Raw genomic sequence first — 20,476 nt, forward strand, 5'->3', positions numbered from 1 at the left:
CTAGTTCTGGTCTACACCATTACTTAGGACTTTGCATCAATTTAAGTAGTGGAAATATCTGATTTGAAGTAAGACAGAAGACCAAGAATTTCCATGAAATATAATTAATGTATTTACAAAGCTTGTGCCTGTTCACATAGTAGATATCTCACAATGCAACAATGGTTTTTGGTATGTTTTTTTAAGTTTTCATTGTTTTTATGGCAGCACCTTACAATCCATTCTGCATTGTATACAGTCCGTTCAGTAAAGATTGGCAGCACTAGAGTGTGAAAACTACGCCTCAGATCTATGTATGGATGATGGAGGTGTGAGCATGAGGTTTATTTGGTCCTCCTTCATGTACATTTGTATCTACAGTGTGCTCTTTGTACATAGACTATATTTTGCAGACAGTATAATGAGTGATCACATCTGAAGCACCAGTCTGACAGCAGATCTCCAGCGTGAATTCTTGTTGATTATCCAAGTTGTAAGAAGAAAAAAAAAACAACCAATGGCCATAGCAGTCTGTTTAGAGTTCGGCAGGGCTGAGAGACATCTGGTGATGTTAATTCTTGGTGTAAGTGGAAGTTGTTGTCCAAATATCTCCTGTAGGGTCCATGGCTCTTCCAATGTAGCTCCTGCAGATGGAGCTTCACCAGTCACATCTTGGCTTCCAGCATTTCCAGGAAAAGTTTGTGCATAGGGATTCTCCCTTCCAGCCGGATCTGGCAGAAGGTGCGCACCGCTTCATTGGCGGCCTGTCGGAGCAGTGGTAAAGTCATGAGAAGTTTGCCGGATCGGTGGGGATCCTCGGCATGGTGCTCCCTCTCGTAGTCCTGCAGGGCCTCGTGAAGACGGTCTTGTAGGCTAAGGACAGCCTCCACATTCTCAATGCTGCTGGAATCTAGGCAACAGAAATAAAATAGGTTATGCATCCAGAAGTGCAGGAGTTCTCACCATTAGAAGCACATAGAACAAGGACCAGTGATGAATAACCCCCCTCCCTCCCCCCTCTTTGTGAAGGATCTTTTGTTAATTAAAGAAGAACACTATCCAAATCATCATTGTGTTATTTTTGTGTTTGTTTTTTTTTTACTTTAAAGGGAACCTGAAGTGAGAGGTATATGGTGGCTTTATTTCCTTTTAAGCAATACCAGTTGCCTGGCAGCCATGCTGATCATCTGTCTCTAATCATTTTAGCCATAGACCCTGAACAAGCATACAGATCAGATGTTTCTGACAAGATTGGCTGCATGCTTGTTTCATGTGTGTGATTCAGACACTACTGTGGCCAAAGAAATCAGCAGGACTGCCAGGTAACTGGTATTGTTTAAAAGAAAATATATGGCAGCCTCCATGTACCTCTCACTTTATGTTCCCTTTAAGACCAGATTCAAACTAATGATGAACATCAGCATTTTCCTGCCACCAGGGGAGTGCTGAGAACAAAGAGGACAATTAATTTCACACCGGCATTTGTGCTTGGTGCTCTATCAGTGTTATGCCACCTCTAGTGAACGGAGCAATGTAGAACGTAGAGTCCGGCACCATCAGTTGTATAGATGCTCTTTATTTTAAAAGACACATTGACATAAGAAGCAACGTTTCGGAGGGGACCCCCTCCTTTCTCAAGCCAAAGTCAGTGTCTAAATAAATGCTCTGAATCACAGGTTTATATATACATACGAACATGGAAATAGCCAATCACATTTAATGTCTGCCTGTGGCGACCAATCACCTACCACCACCTTGGGCGGACTTGATAGAGAACTATGTCCTTAATATTCAAATGTGCGCAGACACTCAAAAGCTAGTAATGCGCAGGAACTGGGGAGGAGAGTGTCGGCCGCACTTGGCCCGTCTCCAACAGACGCCGACCACTCAGCCAAGAGGAGCTGGACATCGTCATCAGGTCACGCCTCCTCAAGAGGCGGACCTGATGGAAAACCTCTATGGCTGCGAGCGCGCGGCGAAACCGCCGCCCCCTCTGGTGTCAGCGTCAGCAAGTCACATGGTTGGAATGTAAACAGACCGGCCATGTGCTTGCAATGGGACGTAACACACAGCGCTGGCCAACACGCCCCCCTCCCTCCGCGCAACACACTGGATAGCATGTGGACAATAAAGATCTCACTCCAGTCATTCAGTATGACAATGACGAAAACTACCAGACCATAGCATCCATAGATACACATATTGTCTTGAAAAAAGGAGAATAGTTAAATAAAAAAACAGTTAAATAAAAAAACAGTAACATATAAATATAACTAGTAAGCATATAGTATCATATCAATAACAACCATAGAAATGGACACTAATCAAAGGAACAGTCAAAGAAACGGTTGCATGTCATATTCTCTGTTTAACCCCCTTGGTTCTAGTGTATCTAACCTGCGAATCCACACAGCCTCTCTATATAGAAGTTTGATTAACCTGTTGCCCCCCCTTCTAGGAATGGGTACCTGCTCTAATATTTGGAACCTGAGCTGACTTACTGTGTGTCCTGCTTGTGTAAAATGTGCCAACACTGCTAGTGAACCGAGCATGCAATGCCTTTCTGCCATTTCTTTTTTGTGGTCTCAGAGAACAGAAGAGAAATTATCATCCTGCAGTAGATGCTGCTGTCAAACACATCGAATTGCAAATGCTTCGAACACTGAAGGGTTATTTCTGCCTCTAAACTCACTTGATAGGAGTGGTTTTACATTGTCAAGCTGTATGTCAGTGCTGTCCACTTTCAGTGCTGTCCACTTTCACAGTTCACTTTGTACTGTGAATGGTAACACTCAGCTTGTAGTATGGCTCCTTCACCATGTACTGTATGTACAGCAGATCCTCTTTAGCCTAATAGTAGTGCTCAAATTACTAGTGGGTTCTCTATCTACATCGTCCCAGCTTAACCCTCCTGGCGGTTTATTAAAAACCGCCAGGGGGCAGCGCTACATAATAGCCGCTGTGCAGCGGCATCCCCCACCTGCTTCGATCGCCTCCGGCGATCTGCAATCAGGAAGTCCCGTTCAAAGAACGGGATTTCCTGGAGGGCTTCCCCCATCGCCATGGCGACGGGCTGGAAGACGTCATCGATAGGCCAGGCTGCGAAAGGGGTCTGAGGGGCGGGGGGCGGCGCGGTGGGTAGCGGCGAATCGGGGTTACCGCCAGGAAGGTTAAAGGACCACTATTGTGAAAAATTATAAAAAGTAAAATGCATGCATATAAAATGTACATTTCTCCGGGAGTAAAATGCAACATAAATCACCTTTCTCCGAGGTTGCGCTTATTTAAAGTAGGTAGTAAAAATTTTACAGATCTGGGCTATTTTCAGTACTACATTTATCCTTTACAAAAACACTTACCAGAAAGGATCCATTCAAAGTTGCCGACCAGCCTCCCTACTCATTTGCACTGTATTTTGGCAGTTGGACTGATCAACTGCCATTCAGTAAGTGCTTTTGTAAATGAAGAAATATCTGAGCAGGGGCATTTTTAGGCATAGGCATTACAGGACACTTCCTGGAGTGCCCTTTTGGTCCTGGGGGGTGCCATGCCTCTGATTAAGCCCCGCCCCTGAACTAAGCCCCACCCCTCAGAAGGGGACCACAGCCCCAGGGGTGTTTGTACCTCCTCCTATCCCCTTGGGCCTCCTTCTGTCTCCAGCAGAGAGGTGAGAGCACAGATCCTGCAGCACTATACTCTGCATTTACACACTACGTTGGGGCAGAGCAAGAAGAGAGTGTGCAACGAAAAAAATCGTTGGGTTGTTTGTATCTGTATAGCATTGTGTGTGTGTGTCCGGACTTCTTGCTGGGAGCGACGGAAAGGCTAGAAATGCCCCTGTATCTGAGAATCCCCCATGAGGAGATGGGCTAGTCCAAAACCTGTCACATTTCCACTACCTACAGTACAGGACAACAAAAATGCAAAAAAAAAAAAAGTATTTTAAAAATGTTCCTTTTTTTTTGCAATCGATTCCCTTTAAAATTGCTGGGAAAATATTGATGTTTAATATTTATTATTAAACTGTGTTATATGTATTAAAACATAGTTATTGTCCTTTCTGTCAATAAGCCGGGAGCAGTGACTGCAGGATAATATGCAGGTGAGGCATCCCTCCTTTCCCATCTTCCTTCCATTATATCTTGCCGAGCCTTTCTGCGCTCTGTTACACACTGGGGGTGGTCCAATGATTTAAAGAGCTTCTCATTAGAAATTCCCTGATGAATGTGGCTGATGGATTATATAATGATGAGATGATCAGTCTTGAGGCTGTACAAGCAGTAATCACTTCAGCTGCAGGACAAAGACAGAAGTCTATTGTCACATGACCACATTTCTCTCCACGATTTTCCCAGCAGAAGCCACAAATCTCGTATTTGGACAAGGTGGACACGTTTCATCAATTATGTCCTATTACTGGGGAAAGCCAGCCATTTATCAACAGACCTACATGAAAGATAATATTACTCACTTTCAGAGTCAAGCAATGTAACCATACCGATGCACTGCACAGGTGCAGAGCAAAAGCCACAGTGTCTGCTACAGGGCTCTCCCGGGGTGAGGAGGGGGCAAATCTATTCCGTGCCATTTCCATATACTGACAAAAGGGAAATATCCCGGGAGGCAGAACTGGGGTGATATCTTCAACAAATTAAAATACTAACAAGCATAAGTGTAATACAACTTCTGGGGATTATCTTCCTCTACTCCCGCTTGAATGATAACCACTAGCCTAAGGTCTCTCTCTTGGATACCAGTCCTTACTCCACACAAAAGCTGGACTCCATGTTGGGAAGGGATATATGGGGTGGGGAAACCCATTAGCCTCATACAATTGCTTCCTGGACAAGGTGGCAGGTCAGGGCTATATTGGCCAAAATTGAGAGTATACATGTGTCTTCTGAAGTCGTTAAAGGATCCAGCATGCCAGATCTTTTGGGTTTCTTTGAACTGTAATTTTGCCTCAGCTCGTACATTAGAAATGCGAGCTCTGTGGTCCACTCTACATTCTGCTGAAATCCATAACCTGCATGTAAGAGGCCACACAAGACATCATTTCCTATGACAGTAAAGCTGAAGTGATTATTAAAGGGAAATTCCACTTTCATTATAAAATCGCTGTAAATGATAAAAGTGTTTGTAATCCAGTATTATGGAAAATATCCTTCAATTCAAATATTCAGACAAATGCTATTTTCTAAAACGGACAACAAGCTCAGATTGCACTTCTTTGCTGCCATGGCAACAGTACTCAGATTGGAGTACTGACTACACATGAACTCCCACCTTGAAATGCCCATACATCTAATGATCAAGCAAGAGACAGATCTCTCTCTGACTGAATCTGATCAGAGAAAGATCTGTTGGCTGCCCATTCACCGCAGGCCAATTTTCGATCGATTTCAGCATAAAATCTTTTGGCAATTGGCCTTGTGACACCGCCTCAGTCGCTGTCCCCCACAAATGTTATACATGCCCCCAGTCCCTTTGCATTAAAACATCTCACCTGTTTGGCCGCCCGCCAGTAGTGTCCTCCTGCTTCTGCATTCACCCTCCACTCACTGCTGGCGTATAGCACGTGTCACACAGGTCACATGCTATACGCTGGCAGCGAATGGGGTGAATGCAGCAGGCACCCGGAGAGGTAAGATTTTTTTTTTTAATGCACGAGCATCGGTGTGTATATAACATTTGGGGGAACAGTGGGTCCGCCCAGTTCATCGGTCACGATATTGAACAGCGTTACCGCCGTGCACCAGATCCTATGCGATCGATACATTGGATACATTAGACTGCTTTTGGCCCAAAAGCGGTCAAATTCTCAATCAGGCACACTTGTTGCGGCACCGATTATCATCTGATTCGATAATAATCAAATCGGATGGTCGATCGATCTCAAAATTGGCAGATGTATGGCCACCTTTAATCCTTGCCAGTACTTTGGAATGAGCAGAGCCATTTTACATGACATACTATTCTTAGGTCATCACTTCCATCTATGTACTGTAGTGAAGGGGTGGGCGGTTCCCCGGCCTCAGAGACTAGAGTAGCATATCTCTGCATTAATGCTGGCAGTGCATACAGATGAACTGAATACATTGCATTTATATTTTCCTATAAAAAGTGGAGCTGTGGTGTGATTAGAAGCCGTTGGCTGCCTGTCTGTTGTTCGCACCACACGACTTCCTTGTTAGCAGGTCACTGACCCAGAACAAACGCGAGGGCTGGAGCTTTATTGGCTGCATGCTTATTTCTAGATAAATGGCTGGAAGCTCTGGAGTCCAGTTTTCTAAAGCTTCAGGGAGAGCCAAGCATCTCCAGCAAGGATCATAAGGGGTCTATCAAATCTATACTGAATTTTTATTTTAAATATCTGATGTGTCAAAAGATTGCCTGAGTCATGTTAGAAAGACGGTGGCTGTTATAAGGTTAAAACATTAGCAGTTATGCAGATCTGGTTCAAGCTCCAATGGAGCCCTGTAAAGGGCAACAAAGGTGCTCAACCTCCTCCCCCTCGTAGCAAAGGTAACAATGGGGTCCTGCTACCACCTTCCACCCTCCCCCGCAGCAAATTCAGCCCCCGAGTGCTGCCAGGTCCCATCAGCCTGATTGCCCCCAAGCTCCTACACGACCAGTATTGCAACTCACCTGCCCTGCACACTGCTCTGTCCATGCTCCCAGTCTTCACTGGCTGCCTCTTCTCAGTAACCCGGCGTGTGTTATTGCGTAATGACATGCGGCTGGTCAGAGAAGAGGCAGCCAGCGGGGATGAAGATGGAGGCCACAGATTTAGCAGAGTGCTGGGACAGGTGAGTTGCAATACTGATCATGCAGTGGTCCAGGGAGCACAAACATTTTTCGGGTACAATCAGCAGGTGGTTCCGGCAATGCTCAGGGGCACTGAGGCAAATGCCCCCATTGCCTCAATGGTAGCACTGGCTCTGCGTAATATGTTGGCGCTTTATAAATACAATAAATAAATAAATAAATAAATAAAATGTTTGTAGTTCCAATCAGAGGACTGCAGAACTCAGACTGGGTGTGGGTGGTGGGATGCAATGGGAATAGAGGTGAGCAGTGTGTGACCTCTGAACATGTAAGATGGGTCGGATGGCAAGCTGAGGAATTTAACCCTTAGTTGGGTCTGGAAGAACTTACTGTATTTTTTGGACTATAAGACTCACGTTTTCTGCCCCAAAAGTGGGGGAAAAAAGCCACCGTCTTAGAGTCCAAATGCAGAAAGTTCCTGACTTGCGAACGCCTGCCAATACGAACCTCCAACCCGCTGCAAAGTCTGGGACTCCCTATACTGTGCTCATGCAAAGGACACGGGGACAAACAGAGGGCACAAAGGGGCATAGAGAAGGACACAAGGAGGACACACGGGGAACACAGGAGGCCACAGAGGAGCACACAGGGAGCCACAAGAGGTATGGGGGGGGGGGGGGCATGAGGTACAAAGGTGGCATGGTCCACGAGATGTCCCTTCACCATGGATGCACCAGGTTTAGTATATATTTTTCCCCTGTTTTTTGTCCTCTAAACTTAGGTGCATCTTATGGTCTGAAAAATGTGGTACTTATGAGCACAGCAGGAGATTTAAAAAATAACTATAAATGTTTATTTAAATGCAAGCACAGGGGGCAATTTACTAAAAGAGAGCGTAGGAAGTCTTGCAAACCTGGGGCCTGTATAGATGACTAAAGCACAAAATTAACATGAGAAATGCTGGCCAACAGGGCTGGACTTACTAATGTTTACTGGTACTCATGTACTTAGTTTGAAAATTGTCTGCAATTAGATAATATAGAAAATATTTCTAGCCCTTACTGGGTCATATCAGAGTATAGTGAGCAATGCTACATCGAGTTATTATTATTATTATTATTATTATTTTTTAAATAAACCTAGGCTATCATGCATCTGTGAAAATAGCTAAGGGCACAACAAAGGTGGAACTCCGCTCTAAACCTCCAGCCACCGGCAGTGCAGGAAAACAGGCTGCTAGAACCTCAGAATCCAGTACTGTAGAAAGTGAAATCCGCACAATGTCGATGGAGTCGAATTCGTTTATTCAATCAAAAACATAACAAGCTAAGACCATCGCCACATGCTGACATGTTTCGGGCGCTATACGCCCTTAATCATAGCACCATGAAAATAGCTACTATGAGGGTGCAGGTGAGGGGATCCTGTATTGGAGGGAAAAGGTGGGCTGTGTGCTTCTGAAGCAACCCCCACTATATTGTTATTAGAGATGGTCAGTCATATACAAATCATTTTGAGTTCATACAGGATTATGCACATTTTTTATGCAAATAAATGCAGCTTGAAAATGGACCAATAGAATTCCGGCATAGTGCTGTTCCATTGACATATTTTCAAGCGCATGAATAAGGGTGATGCCTTTAATGAAAGGTCAAGCCTTTTGAAAGGGTTCGAATCCCATCTCAAACCAGTTTGTAAAACAGTAAGGAGTCTTTAGGCAAGGCTCCATAATGCTCCTGGTCGCCTGTGGAGGGTGCTCTAAGTGGCTGCAACTCTAAATCGCTTTGAGTCCGCCTGGAGAAAATCGCAATATAAATGTCTAGTCTTATGGACCATCCCTAACAGTGGCGTAACTATAGGGGAGCAGCCCAGAGCTGTGGGGCCCCCCCAACTACTAACCTTCCCTTCCTCTGATACCGGAGACTATACTTCAGATCAGGTGTTTCTGTGGATACACTTGTTATGGGTGTGAAGATCACGATGGCCACACTTGTTTTATGACCCTTGTGAGATGAGCCTCGTGAAGGGCACCAAGGGGAGGCAACAGAAGGGGTGTGAATATTGGGGGCACCATGATTTGTACGCCACTGTTCCCTAACTGTTATATATCCTAATAGCAAACCGTTTTTAAAAATCCAGTCCATGTTTGCTGGTTTACTTAACTCCAATTCCCAACCCCAACAATCATTATGAGAGCTAAACATCTGCTTAGATATATAAAAAGCAAGTGCCATATCTGATATAATTAGGGGAATAGATATGAATTACGGTAATATACGTTGGAGTTATTTAAACAAAAGGAAAAATTATATTTTATCTGAATAGTGTTAGGCTGTGTTAGGTGCTGTATCTGTAGCTCAGTCTACATTGTCACTAACTGCAAAGCAAAGTTGCCGGAAATGTGTAGCCAAATAAAGAACTGACACACATCTAAATTAAGCCTGCCCATTTGGATTGCTGGAGGCTTCAAAGCCTTCGCTTAGCCTGCGATGAGAGAACTCCCCCCGCCACCCTCTTTTGTTCCGATCCATCCCACACACAAAACACCTCGGGACATTATTGATTGGCCAGGCCAGACTCCAAGAGGCGGCCATCGATAACGCAGAGCTGTCTATTTGTAAGAGCCAGTGACAGCTGTCAGTGGGATCATCTCGCTGCTGAAGCCCATATCTAGATCAAGAAAGGACTGGATGGATGGAAAGAGCTGAACTAACAAAAGAGCTGCGTCAGTGGCTGTAGGTAGCCAAATGTCAGACAAGGCAAATACATTGCCACTCATATAGGTGCTGGCATTCCCCTCTGCATTGCTATAGGTGCTGGCATTCCCCTCTGCATTGCTATAGGTGCTGGCATTCCCCTCTGCATTGCTATAGGTGCTGGCATTCCCCTCTGCATTGCTATAGGTGCTGGCATTCCCCTCTGCATTGCTATAGGTGCTGGCATTCACCTCTGCATTGCTATAGGTGCTGGCATTCCCCTCTGCATTGCTATAGGTGCTGGCATTCACCCCTGCATTGCTATAGGTACTGGCATTCACCTCTGCATTGCTGAAGTGTCAGCTCTTAGGGCCTGGGCACACTGATGCGTTGCGGTGCTTTGCAATGCATGTGAAAGTTTGAACTGCAGGGACAAGAGCAGTGTATAGAAAGCAGTTTGATGGGCATGGTGAAGTGTTGAGCAACAATGCGTTATGGAAATATATTGTTGTAAGCATTTTAACCGCCGTGCAATCGCGTATGCGATTTTTAAATGCGTAGATTCAGAATAAAATGCGGATTGCCAAATGACCCCTCACACCCTGGCCACTTCTTAGGGCTCGTTTCCACTATAGCGAATCTGCATGCGGTGTCCGCATGCGGATTCGCATAGGCAATGCAAGTGGATGGGGCTGTTTCCACTTGTGCGGCTGCGGGAGCGTTTTTTTGTGCGGCAGAAATCTGCACGGCAGAGCCATCAGATTTCGCGTGCGAGAGGAATGCACGTGAATCACCGCTAATGCTTTTAATAGGGAAACCGCATGCGGGTTGAGCATGCGGTTTTTGCCACGAAGTCGCATGCGATTTTGCATAGGTATAATGTTAATTTACACAGGCAGTGACATGGTTAAATTCGCACATACCCTTACCTATGCGGAATCGCATGCGAAATGCGCATGCGATTTCGTCCGCGGTGGAATGCAGGCGATTCCGCACCGCAACAGTGGAAACGAGCCCTGATTCAGTCGGCTACCATCAGGCCATCTCCACCAGAACTTCAAGGCACAGGAACTCTTTCTTCCCCTCTGCGGTTAACCTCTTGAACTCCCTCCATACCCTCCCACCTACAGCACCTACTCCCCTCACTTTCCTCCCCCCCTTAAGGTTGCGCCCGCAGAACCAATTAGAATGTCTAGTGAATACCCCACTTTCGTACTGCATCTTGTGGTCAATGCTGTACTTTGTGATCGTGCTATCTATATTCCGGTTTGTGAACCATGTACTATCTATATTCTGGTTTCTACTCAAAGTTATGTAAGTGCCAAACTGAACTCCAGGCACAACCCAGTCAAGCTTGGCGAGTAAATGTTTTCTGATTCTGGTTTTAACACATAAAAAGCAGCGAGCTCACGGCAGTGACATACTTCCTGCTATGGCGATAAGAAGGACTTAATGTAGGAGCTGGGCAGAGGTAATGGAGCCAACTGACGAGATGGAACCTAGAATATGTTTTTTTTACTTAAGAATCACACAAGTATGCACAGTGATTTTCTCAATTTATTCCCTACAAATTCGATCCATCACTCTGATAAAATCGGATGGGAATAGATTCCCTCAAACAGAGATGGATTAATATGTAACAAGCCCAGGCAATGTAGCAGAGTTGGAGACCCTTGTGGTCCTTTTGGTAAGCTGAAGAGGAGAGAGGTTGAAGAAGGTGGCAGGTAGGCCCCTTGACACCCACTAGGCTCCAAGTACCTGCCTGGGTTGCCTGGTGGATGATCCTGCTCTGCCCTCAAATATTCCATTTATAGAATTCAGATCAAATTTGACAAAAAAAAAAAAAAAAAAAACCCTTTCAAACGAATAGGACAAAAAAAAAAAAAAATCTAGATTGATCGGGGTATGTATAAAATGTAAAAAAAAATGCATGAAGGTGTGAGAGTGAACAGGGGACCATTTACCAAACCAGGTTATCTTGGCGCGAGGCACTGAGAGCCGAGCACCAAGACTGGGCGCCCCATAGCAGCAATGTAATGCTGCGTGGGGCCCGTAGCGGTAATTCAGGGCTCCGGTGGATGCCAGGAACCACAAAGTAGGAAGGAACAAAAGCGGTGAAAGGTACATACCAATGGACAAAAAATCTACAAAAGTATGTTTGTAAAAATATATAATTCTTTATTGTATCAAAAAAACATCTAAAATAAGCCTGTCCTCATATCCCAACCACCACCCCAATTGACCCCAACTGTTCGTACAGCAGCCCCAGCACTCAATCACATACACTCAGACCAGATATTGCGGAAAGCTCTGAGCACAAAAGTATGTTGTGCAATATTAGCACAGCTCCAATGGCAAAAGTATATTTACATGCCTGTTCAATTTGGCAATAAGAACATTTTTTCAAGCCTCCATTGCAGCATGATGGTAGTTTGTTAGGCAGAGAACACCCAAAGCAGTATTGCACCGCGTTATTGGGTACATAAAGACTCCATATAGTAGGGAGCAGAAAGCAGTCCTTTTAGCTCAGCAGAAGGCACAGCCATAGAACATGCAGAAGCAAAGTAGTCCAAAGCAGCATGGATAGTAAGTAAGCAGCGGCAGCATGGATAGACAAGCAGTCCTGTCATACATATAATTGGTGCACACAGCAGATGAATGCCTCAAAGCTCCGTCCATGAGTTAGAGCACAGATACACAAATAGGCTCCATGACATGAGCTGATTGTAAACAGTTCCAGTGTTTGCTGGTATGTAGTAGTATAAGCTGCTCACCAAATCCGTTGTTTATGTGTCCTCAGGCAGACCGCCCTGTGGTCCAAGTGATTCCCTCTCAAGGCAGACATGCAGAGAAGGAGGGTGATGGCTGGGCTGTGCTTCAATAGCACCAGGTCCAATGTAGAGGAGTGGTCGGGGGGCCAGGCAAAGCAGCGGTGATGCCACTCACAGCCCCGACATGTTTCACGAGCGACTGCTTGTTTCCTCAGGAGGCGTGGCTAACCGCAATCAGCTGTCGGCTGCTTATAACAGCCCCTATATCCTATCAAGAACATGCACGCTGCTGACTCCACCCCCTCCCCCCGCGCCGCCCATCCAGCCCCAGCCAAAGCTAATGCCCCAACACACGCCCAACATCCGCCCGCAGCAATGCGGAGGGCGTGCCAGGAAGCACGCATGGCCAAGAGCTACACGCCGGCCGCAGCACGTCCCCCATCGCGTGCCCCACATCCGCCCACAGCACTCCGGAGGGCGGAGGGAGCAAAAGGAGACACGTACAGCCGACGTCAGAGACAACACGCCCACACCCCTCCATGGCAACCAAATGCCAATATGGAGACGGTGCGGCGGATAGCTTAAGGGACAAGCGGCAGCGCGGAGAGACGGCGGGATCAACACCACAGTCCAAGCACACCTAGAAACGTGCGTATTTACATATTGAATTTCAAAAAAATCTATCGCATCTATTATTTCATATACATCTGCAATCATACCCCTATACAGTAATTACTTGTTATTAAATAAAATGCAAACAATAGCAGCCTTATCAGGAAAACGGCATATCTGCCCAAAATCAAAAATCAGCGTAGGGTGTTTAAAACTAGAGCCACAAGGCAGTATGCAGCAGAAGGTCAGTCCACCCAAGGCATGACAGGTATAGTCCCACACCAAGCAAGCAGCAGAAAAAGGTCCACCCGACGCCTATAGCTCAAAGGGGGACCCATCTATAAAGGAAGAAATGGGGCAAAACCCTCCATCTCGTTTAGCCCTGGGGGGGAAGTGGCTCTTCGGTAGAAAATCCATCGGCACTCTCTTTGGCAGAGCAGCCTATCAGGATTACCCCCTCTTATGGAAACATGGGCCCGATCAATCCCCACAAATTTAAGTCCCCTGGGATCGCCACCGTGGTGTTGCCTGAAGTGCACCCCGACTGGGGCAGTGGAGTTCACATTTCTTATACTCTTCACGTGCTCAGAAATGCGCTCTCTGAGTTCACGTGTTGTTTTTCCTACATAAAAAGCCCCGCAGGGGCATAATAGTAAATAGACCACAAATTTCGTGGTGCAGTTAACATAATGCGAAAGTCTCCACTGTTTCCCGTCCGGGAGCACCACAGACGCCCCCACATGCATAAATCTGCAGAAACTACAACCCCCACACGTGTAGGTCCCAAGGACCCGACAATGTGGTCGTGACGTATCCTCAAAGTGGCTATTAACCAATATATCCCTCAAAGAGGGGGCCCTCCTGAATGTAATGTTCGGTCGTGGTGGAACAAAAGGAGACAACCGTGAGTCATTGCAAAGCATGTACCAGTATTTGTCCAAAATTTGAGTGATCTCCCCATGCTGCATACAAAAACGGGTGCAGAATCTGGTCTGCTGTTGGCCAGACCCCACCACTCGATTAGAATTAAGTAATTTGTCTCTATCGCTATCCAAGGCTCTTTGATAGGCCCTTCTCAAGTTTGTGTCTTCGTAACCCCGTGCCCGAAAGCGCGAGCGTAACTGACCAGCCTCCTGTATAAAGGATTCGAGCCTAGTGCAATTGCGCCGAACCCTTAGGTATTGGCCTACAGGGATACTCCTGATCGTGTGCTTGGGATGGCAGCTATCTGCCTTCAATAGGGCATTTGTGGATGTCTCCTTCCTAAATAGTCCTGTGCTGATCGAACCCGACTCGTCGCAATACACCCGAAGATCCAAAAACGAAATTTCATGATAGTCACAATTCATTGTGAATCTAAGATTCCGATGATTCATGTTAATACAATCCACGAACTGAACTAAATCAGTCCGACTGCCTGTCCAGACCAGGATCCGGCACAGGTACATCGAGAGGGCCTCGTCTGCGAACAACTCCCGTTCCCACTCCCCCAGGTACAGGTTGGCATACGAAGGGGCACAAGTTGTCCCCATCGCGGCACCCTGCACCTGGAGGTAGTGGTCGCCATCAAAGACGAAAATGTTATTAGTTAGCAAGAATTCCAATAGCGTCAGAAGGAATCTATTGTGTGTAGCCGATTCTAGGCCCAACTCAGCCAGTGGATGCCAGACCCCGAATTACATTTTCCCTCCGAGTTGCGACAATTTAACGCCTCCGGGAAGTTTTGCGGCTGTGGGGAGAGCCGTCATTTGGCTGGCCCCGCGCCGAACTGCCCGCCGCCGTAACAATATGTACTCACTACTTACACATTTGGTGGAAATGTAAAAAAGATTACTCGTTTCTGGTATAAGGGATTGAAGTTACATGAACTTTTGTATAGCACACCTATCCCATGTAGTGCTGAAAGTGCTCTACTATCTATCCTCCCAGGGCCAAAAAAATCCACTTTCAGATTCATTCTGATAGCACCTAGATCCCTAATTGCAGAAAATGGAAGTCACGTGGGGTCCCCTCACCCACTGAACTTGTCCAACATATTAACCTACTCATGAGAATGGATGAATTGTCCTATCGGCACAAGATGCACAAGAACAGTTCACACAGAAATGGGCCATGTGCGTCGACTTTAGAGAGTCCGACACTGCCAATGATCGCTCAATCATAATAAGATCTTACAGTCAGACCTATGAGGGAGAATGGTTTGGACAGGGGTATCCTAAAGCACAATAAACCGTCTGGTGATTCTGGTTAATATACACAAACATACACGGATAACCTGCGCTCCAAGTCACTGTTACACAGTCACAGATGGCTCCCCTTTGAGAATTCAGCACACTGCAGCGCTCCAGCGTAGGGTAATTGGCAGAAAGACTAAAAGAAAATGGAGCGCGCCATAGTGCATTAAACGTGGAGATTTTATTGGCAATAAAAAAAAGATCTGACGAAGGCGCTGTGCGCCGAAACGCGTAATGACGTCACACGCCCATTGACAGTCCAGCAACGCCCACCTCCCAGTGAGACGGAGTCCAGGACATCGGAAACCGCGCTGCTGGCCACAGCGCGTTATCCTCCACTGCAGAGGCAAGCGGCTGGCAGTCCGCTGAGATGCGATTTTTACAACCTATGTTTGTGAGTACCATTTTTTATTGCCAATAAAATCTCCTCCACGTTGAATGTACTATGGCGCGCTCCATTTTCTTTTGGTTAATATACACTCCTGACATTTGAGCTGGTGGTTGCCTCTCTATAAATGCACTACCTAACTCTGAATTATGTCTGAACAGTTTGAGTAGCAGATGTAACCTGCATAGGCAAGTTTAGGGTGGATAACCAGTGCCCAGAAGCCCCCTCAGACCAGGGCCGGCGTTGCAGTGTCTGGAGACAGGCACAAATTGAGAAACTAGAATATCTGCAGGCAACCTGCAGCTCGCAGCACCGTGCTGCTGCAGGCACTATCCTCCGCCGCACCCCATTTCTTTCCTGGCTACAGTTGACTATAGTTGTAACAGCATGATTACAGAAAATAAAACGGCTCTGGTGATTCTGACAGAGCCAGGTATAAGCTAAGGCCCATGCCCCTGCTGTATGCTTGTAAAGAAGGATGCTGGGACCTTGCAAAATGCTTCACATCCCTCTTCATAACAGATGTTGGCTGTCATTATTATCTGTATTCACTGGCTTTAGTAACACCAAACGGAATATGCTGCAGAGGCCAGTGGATGCAGATAACAATGCTTACAATCACTTCACTTCTGTAGTGATAAACGATGAAGCACTGATGGAGGTCTGGACAGATAAGATAGCGGATTACTTCCTGGCCTCAGGCTGCTCATGTGATAGCCCTCTAGTTCTCTCTTAAATGTTTGTCTCGCTCTGGTCTATGTCCTTCTCACCAAAGCTGACAGGCATATGGAGGCTGCCATATTTAATCCCTTTTAAACAGTACCAGTTGCCTGGGATTCTGCTGGTCTCTTTGGCTGCAGTAGTATCTAAATCACACACCTGAAACAAGCATGCGGCTAATCCAGTCAGACTTCAGTCAGAAAAATCTGATTACTATGCTTATTTAGGGTCTATGCCTAAGACAGCCAGGCAATCGGTATTGTTAAACAGAAATTAAATATGGCTGCCTCCATATCCCTCTCAGTTCAGGTTTCCCTTAAAGGCAGAGATTAAAGAAAGCCAGGAAAGGGTCAACGTTAAGGGGGAAGGTTAGGGTGAGGCCTAAGTAAGTGGAATTTTGTTATAGGGATTGTCTTATAAGGTTAGTCAAGTGATACTTGAGAAGGAGCGAAAGCGTAAAACCTCACCCACCGTTTGATGTCACTCCTGCAACACTCCACCGACCACATAGGAACAAATCACAACGCTAGCCTGCAGGCTAGCGATGCGTCTGTACAGCCTCAGACCTGTAATATTGCCTGAAGGATCAGGTGCCAATCCCCGCTGGGCAACATAGGCTTTAATCTACGGCTGATTGTGCTAGTATTTATTATGGGGCTTTGTTGGGTTGGGTTATGTAGATGTGTAAAGTCCTGTAAGAAGTGGGATCTTCCTTTCATCATTGAGATCACAAAGTGGCAGACCTGTATCAATCTAATATCCTGCTGCAGGTGTGCGAGGGGCATGCAAAAAACTTCTATTCTGAAATATATGAGAAACTTTTGGTTATTACCTTCCCTTTCATATTTCAACATAGTTCCTATTTTAGTGTCCCATGGTGCTCCAGGGGCTTTGTGCCACTGCAATAATAATCTTTATCTCAGTTTCAACGGCTGATATGACTTTAGAGCCAAACATCATTCCAACCTTTGTATGGGGTTCCACTATCCTCGACACTAGCAAACAACCTTTCGTCTACCAAAGGAGAGACTCGATAAGAGCGAATACAGTAATGGACAATGACTTTTTGGATACCTGAGTTGGCGAGAGCCATGGCTTTTAGTGTCACAAATTCTTCTTTGTCCAGCTTCGTCTTCCGATATTTCCTGACCAGCTGGAGAAGGACAGAATGGAGGTTTAAAAGGCCTGAGCTCCGGCATTCTTCCCTACTCAGCAAAAAGTTCTCAGCCACGGCCAACTCATCATTCATCTGTAGAGAGCGATAGACGATGCCCAGGACCAACACCTCCATCCATGCACTCTGCAGAAGAGCCATCTGATCCACCAGCGAAAGCATGGAAAAACCTTATAAGGGAGAACATGGAAGAGGTTAAGGTATTACCTGCACTAATAAAATAAATAGCCATAACTAGATACTGTTAGTCACATGTGGCATCTATAGAGATCTCCACAAGCATTTCCAGTGAAGATATCATCAATGGCCCAGCAAACCTGCTTTTAATTTTGTTTAAAATTGCCAGCTGGTGTGGTAAATATTGATCCTGTTGAAACATAATGGAGATGCTGAAAACTTAGTAAATTAGCATTAGTTTGTTTTCAGTTTCATGCAGGCAGCCACAGTGACAGTAAACCTAGGATTGATATTCTGAAAAAAAGATCTCAGTAGATGCTGCTTGCAGCTGGGGGTGCACTCCTTCCATTTCTGCAAAGTAGTGCTGTGGAGCAGATTAAACAAATGAAGCAAGAGGAGTGTGGAGGCTGCCATATTTAATTCCTTTTAAATAATACTAGTTTGCCTGGCAGCCCTGCTGATCTATTTGGCTGCAATATTGACTGAATAACACCAGCAACAAGCATGCAGCCAATCTTGTCAGATCGGACAATAATGCCAGTAACACATGATCTGCTTCATGCTTGTTCAAGGTCTATGGCCAAAAGTATTAGAGGCAGAGGATCAGCAGGATGACCAGGCAACGGGTATTACTTAAATGGAAATAAATATGGCAGCCTCCGTATACCTCTCACTACAGTTGTCCTTTAATATTTACCTTCTCCGTTGCTGCTTTGGTTGGGACACAAGCTCTCTATCCTGCATACCTCTGGCTCTGAATGGGAGCTGACAGTAAGGAAGTATAGAGCATGCATGAAGAACAGAATAGAGATGACGCAGCAGTGGAGCAGGAAAATATTACGCTACTCTGCCACGCTGCTATGTGGGTAGAGGGTGCTGGGGGGAAAAGATGTGTAGGGTCCTGTGGGTTGTTGCTGCATCCAGGCTCAAACTGATGGGAAGACAGTGTACTGTTGTATTATTGTTCTTCTACAACGATGCACATTTGAAGCACTTGGGGGCCAGATAAAATGGCAAGGAGAGCCACATTTGGCCCACGGGCCTTGTGTTTGACATCTGTGCCCTAGACTGTCATATATGAGGGCTTAACTGGCAGTGGCATAACTAAGGAGCTATGGGCCCCGGTTCATGTTTTACAATGGGGCCCCCCAAGCACTCTATACATAACAATTGATATATGTAGCACCAAAACCTGCCAAGGACAATGTAGGAGGTGCAAGAAGAGGATGGGGAACAGTGTGTTAAGGATTACTACTATTCAAAGCATCTATAGAAGTGATTATTAAAAGCACAGGACCAATAGAGAGCTCATACTGTGATAGAGGGTAAACCCTTCGGGGCCCCTCTGGCCCAAGGGCCCTGATGCAGTCGCTACCTCTGCAACCCCTATTGCTACGCCACTGTTAACTGGTGTAAATCAATGATTTCTTCAGTACTTGTATGGAATGTACACATAAACCCAACCAACCAGCCAAGAGTAGACTATACCAGCTCAGGGGAGATTGCGACAATCAGCCCAGGACTCTAAACCTGTGAGCAACATTAACCCCTTAGCTGCTGCTCTGCCCTTATAGTTTTATGCAGCAAGGCAAAAAATGTGAGCTTGTGCAGCAGATTCCACCTTCTCCAATAACCTTTACCTCAGCGGCGTTGGATTTTGCTGAGGAAATCAGTCTGACCCTCCCTTGGCCTGTCACGCTCTTCCTTTCTTTTCAATTAGCTGTTCTTTGTAGTGTCAGCCTCCATTACCTGCCTCTTTCACACCATGGCCACACAATTGTTTCTTTATATATTGAGTGTTGCGTTTAATTGGGAAATATTGAAGATCGCTATCACAGGAGGAGAGGGCCTCGCCGTGTCACCCATGCTGAAGAGACCCTGAATACTATTAATTGGGAGATGATAATCTGTGTCCTTCTCTGAGGCACTCAATAGATGCAGGCGGGTGATAGCGCGGGATCCGACCTCAAGCATAGCTATTGCCCGCCATGCAATGTCTCGTTAACCTGGCGTGTGAGGAAGGTATAGTGCAGGAAAACTCAATCTAGCCTGATGATAGAAGCCAGTCTGATTTTATGGCTCCAAATGATTTGTAGCCTCCAAACTCTGTACGAGTTTCCGTTCATTCTTAATTCTGTCTCTTTCTGTCTGATTTATAACAAGCCGAGGGAAAGAACTGTCTCTCATTCACTGATATAGTTCAGAATTATTCGCATGTTACATCTTATCACCACCACTAAAGTTACCTGGATGTAATTATGACTAATGAGAACTGAGTATATAGCACTATTGTATATTATCAGAGCTTGAAGTGAGAGAAAACTGCATAGCAGAATGATTATATTTTACTTGTAGAAACAAACCCTGAAGATTTATATGCAAATTAGTACTGTTGTTAAAGTGGATCCGAGATAAACTGTTACTCATTGCATAATTGTGTTCCTTTCATATAGTTTACAGGGCATTCCTCAAGCCAAATACTTTGCTTGTTTTGTTTTAATACTCCAATTCCCTATAAACTAAACAAGCCTCCCCCACAGTTCCTTTTGTGCCTTGGCACTGTAGAAAGGACTTATGGGAGCTCAGTCTAGGCAGAAGGAGGAGGTTACTAGCCATTCATTTCAGAGGCAGAGGGGACTGAATTTACACACAGGCAAGCTGATAGCATCTCCAGCCCTCAGCCAGTGACAATTTGACAAACAGAACATGGCTGCCCTCATTGTATCACAGGAATAAATAATCATAAACGTTTGAAGTGGTGTGCAGCTAGATATGCTGTTTAAACCAGTGATTCCCAACCTTTTCCGGCCCGGGGAACACTTTCTGACCATATTTTTCTCCGGGGAACGGCGGGGGGCGCGCGGGTGTTTGCGCGACCTAGTGGACAGTGCCGTGTGTAGCAGGCTATGGGGGGGGGGGGGGCTGGGGTGCGGCTGCATAGCTAGCATAGTTGCCCC

General features: G+C 45.8%; 1 protein-coding gene across 2 annotated transcripts in view; it reads right to left on the reverse strand.

Annotated features, from left to right (window-relative positions):
- Positions 1 to 88: 88 nt before the first annotated feature.
- Positions 89 to 20,476, reverse strand: part of LOC137528971 (estrogen-related receptor gamma-like) — an 84,653-nt gene continuing 64,265 nt past the window's right edge. For both annotated transcript variants that reach the window (XM_068250799.1, XM_068250798.1), the window contains exons 6-7: positions 17,243 to 17,512; positions 89 to 889 (exon numbers count right to left, since the gene is read on the reverse strand). In XM_068250799.1, the coding sequence (XP_068106900.1) occupies positions 645 to 889; positions 17,243 to 17,512 (515 nt within the window). In that variant the 3' untranslated portion in view covers positions 89 to 644. The remainder of the gene's footprint in view (positions 890 to 17,242; positions 17,513 to 20,476) is intronic.

Source organism: Hyperolius riggenbachi, chromosome 8 (genome assembly GCF_040937935.1).
Source record: "Hyperolius riggenbachi isolate aHypRig1 chromosome 8, aHypRig1.pri, whole genome shotgun sequence".
Taxonomy (NCBI): domain Eukaryota; kingdom Metazoa; phylum Chordata; class Amphibia; order Anura; family Hyperoliidae; genus Hyperolius; species Hyperolius riggenbachi.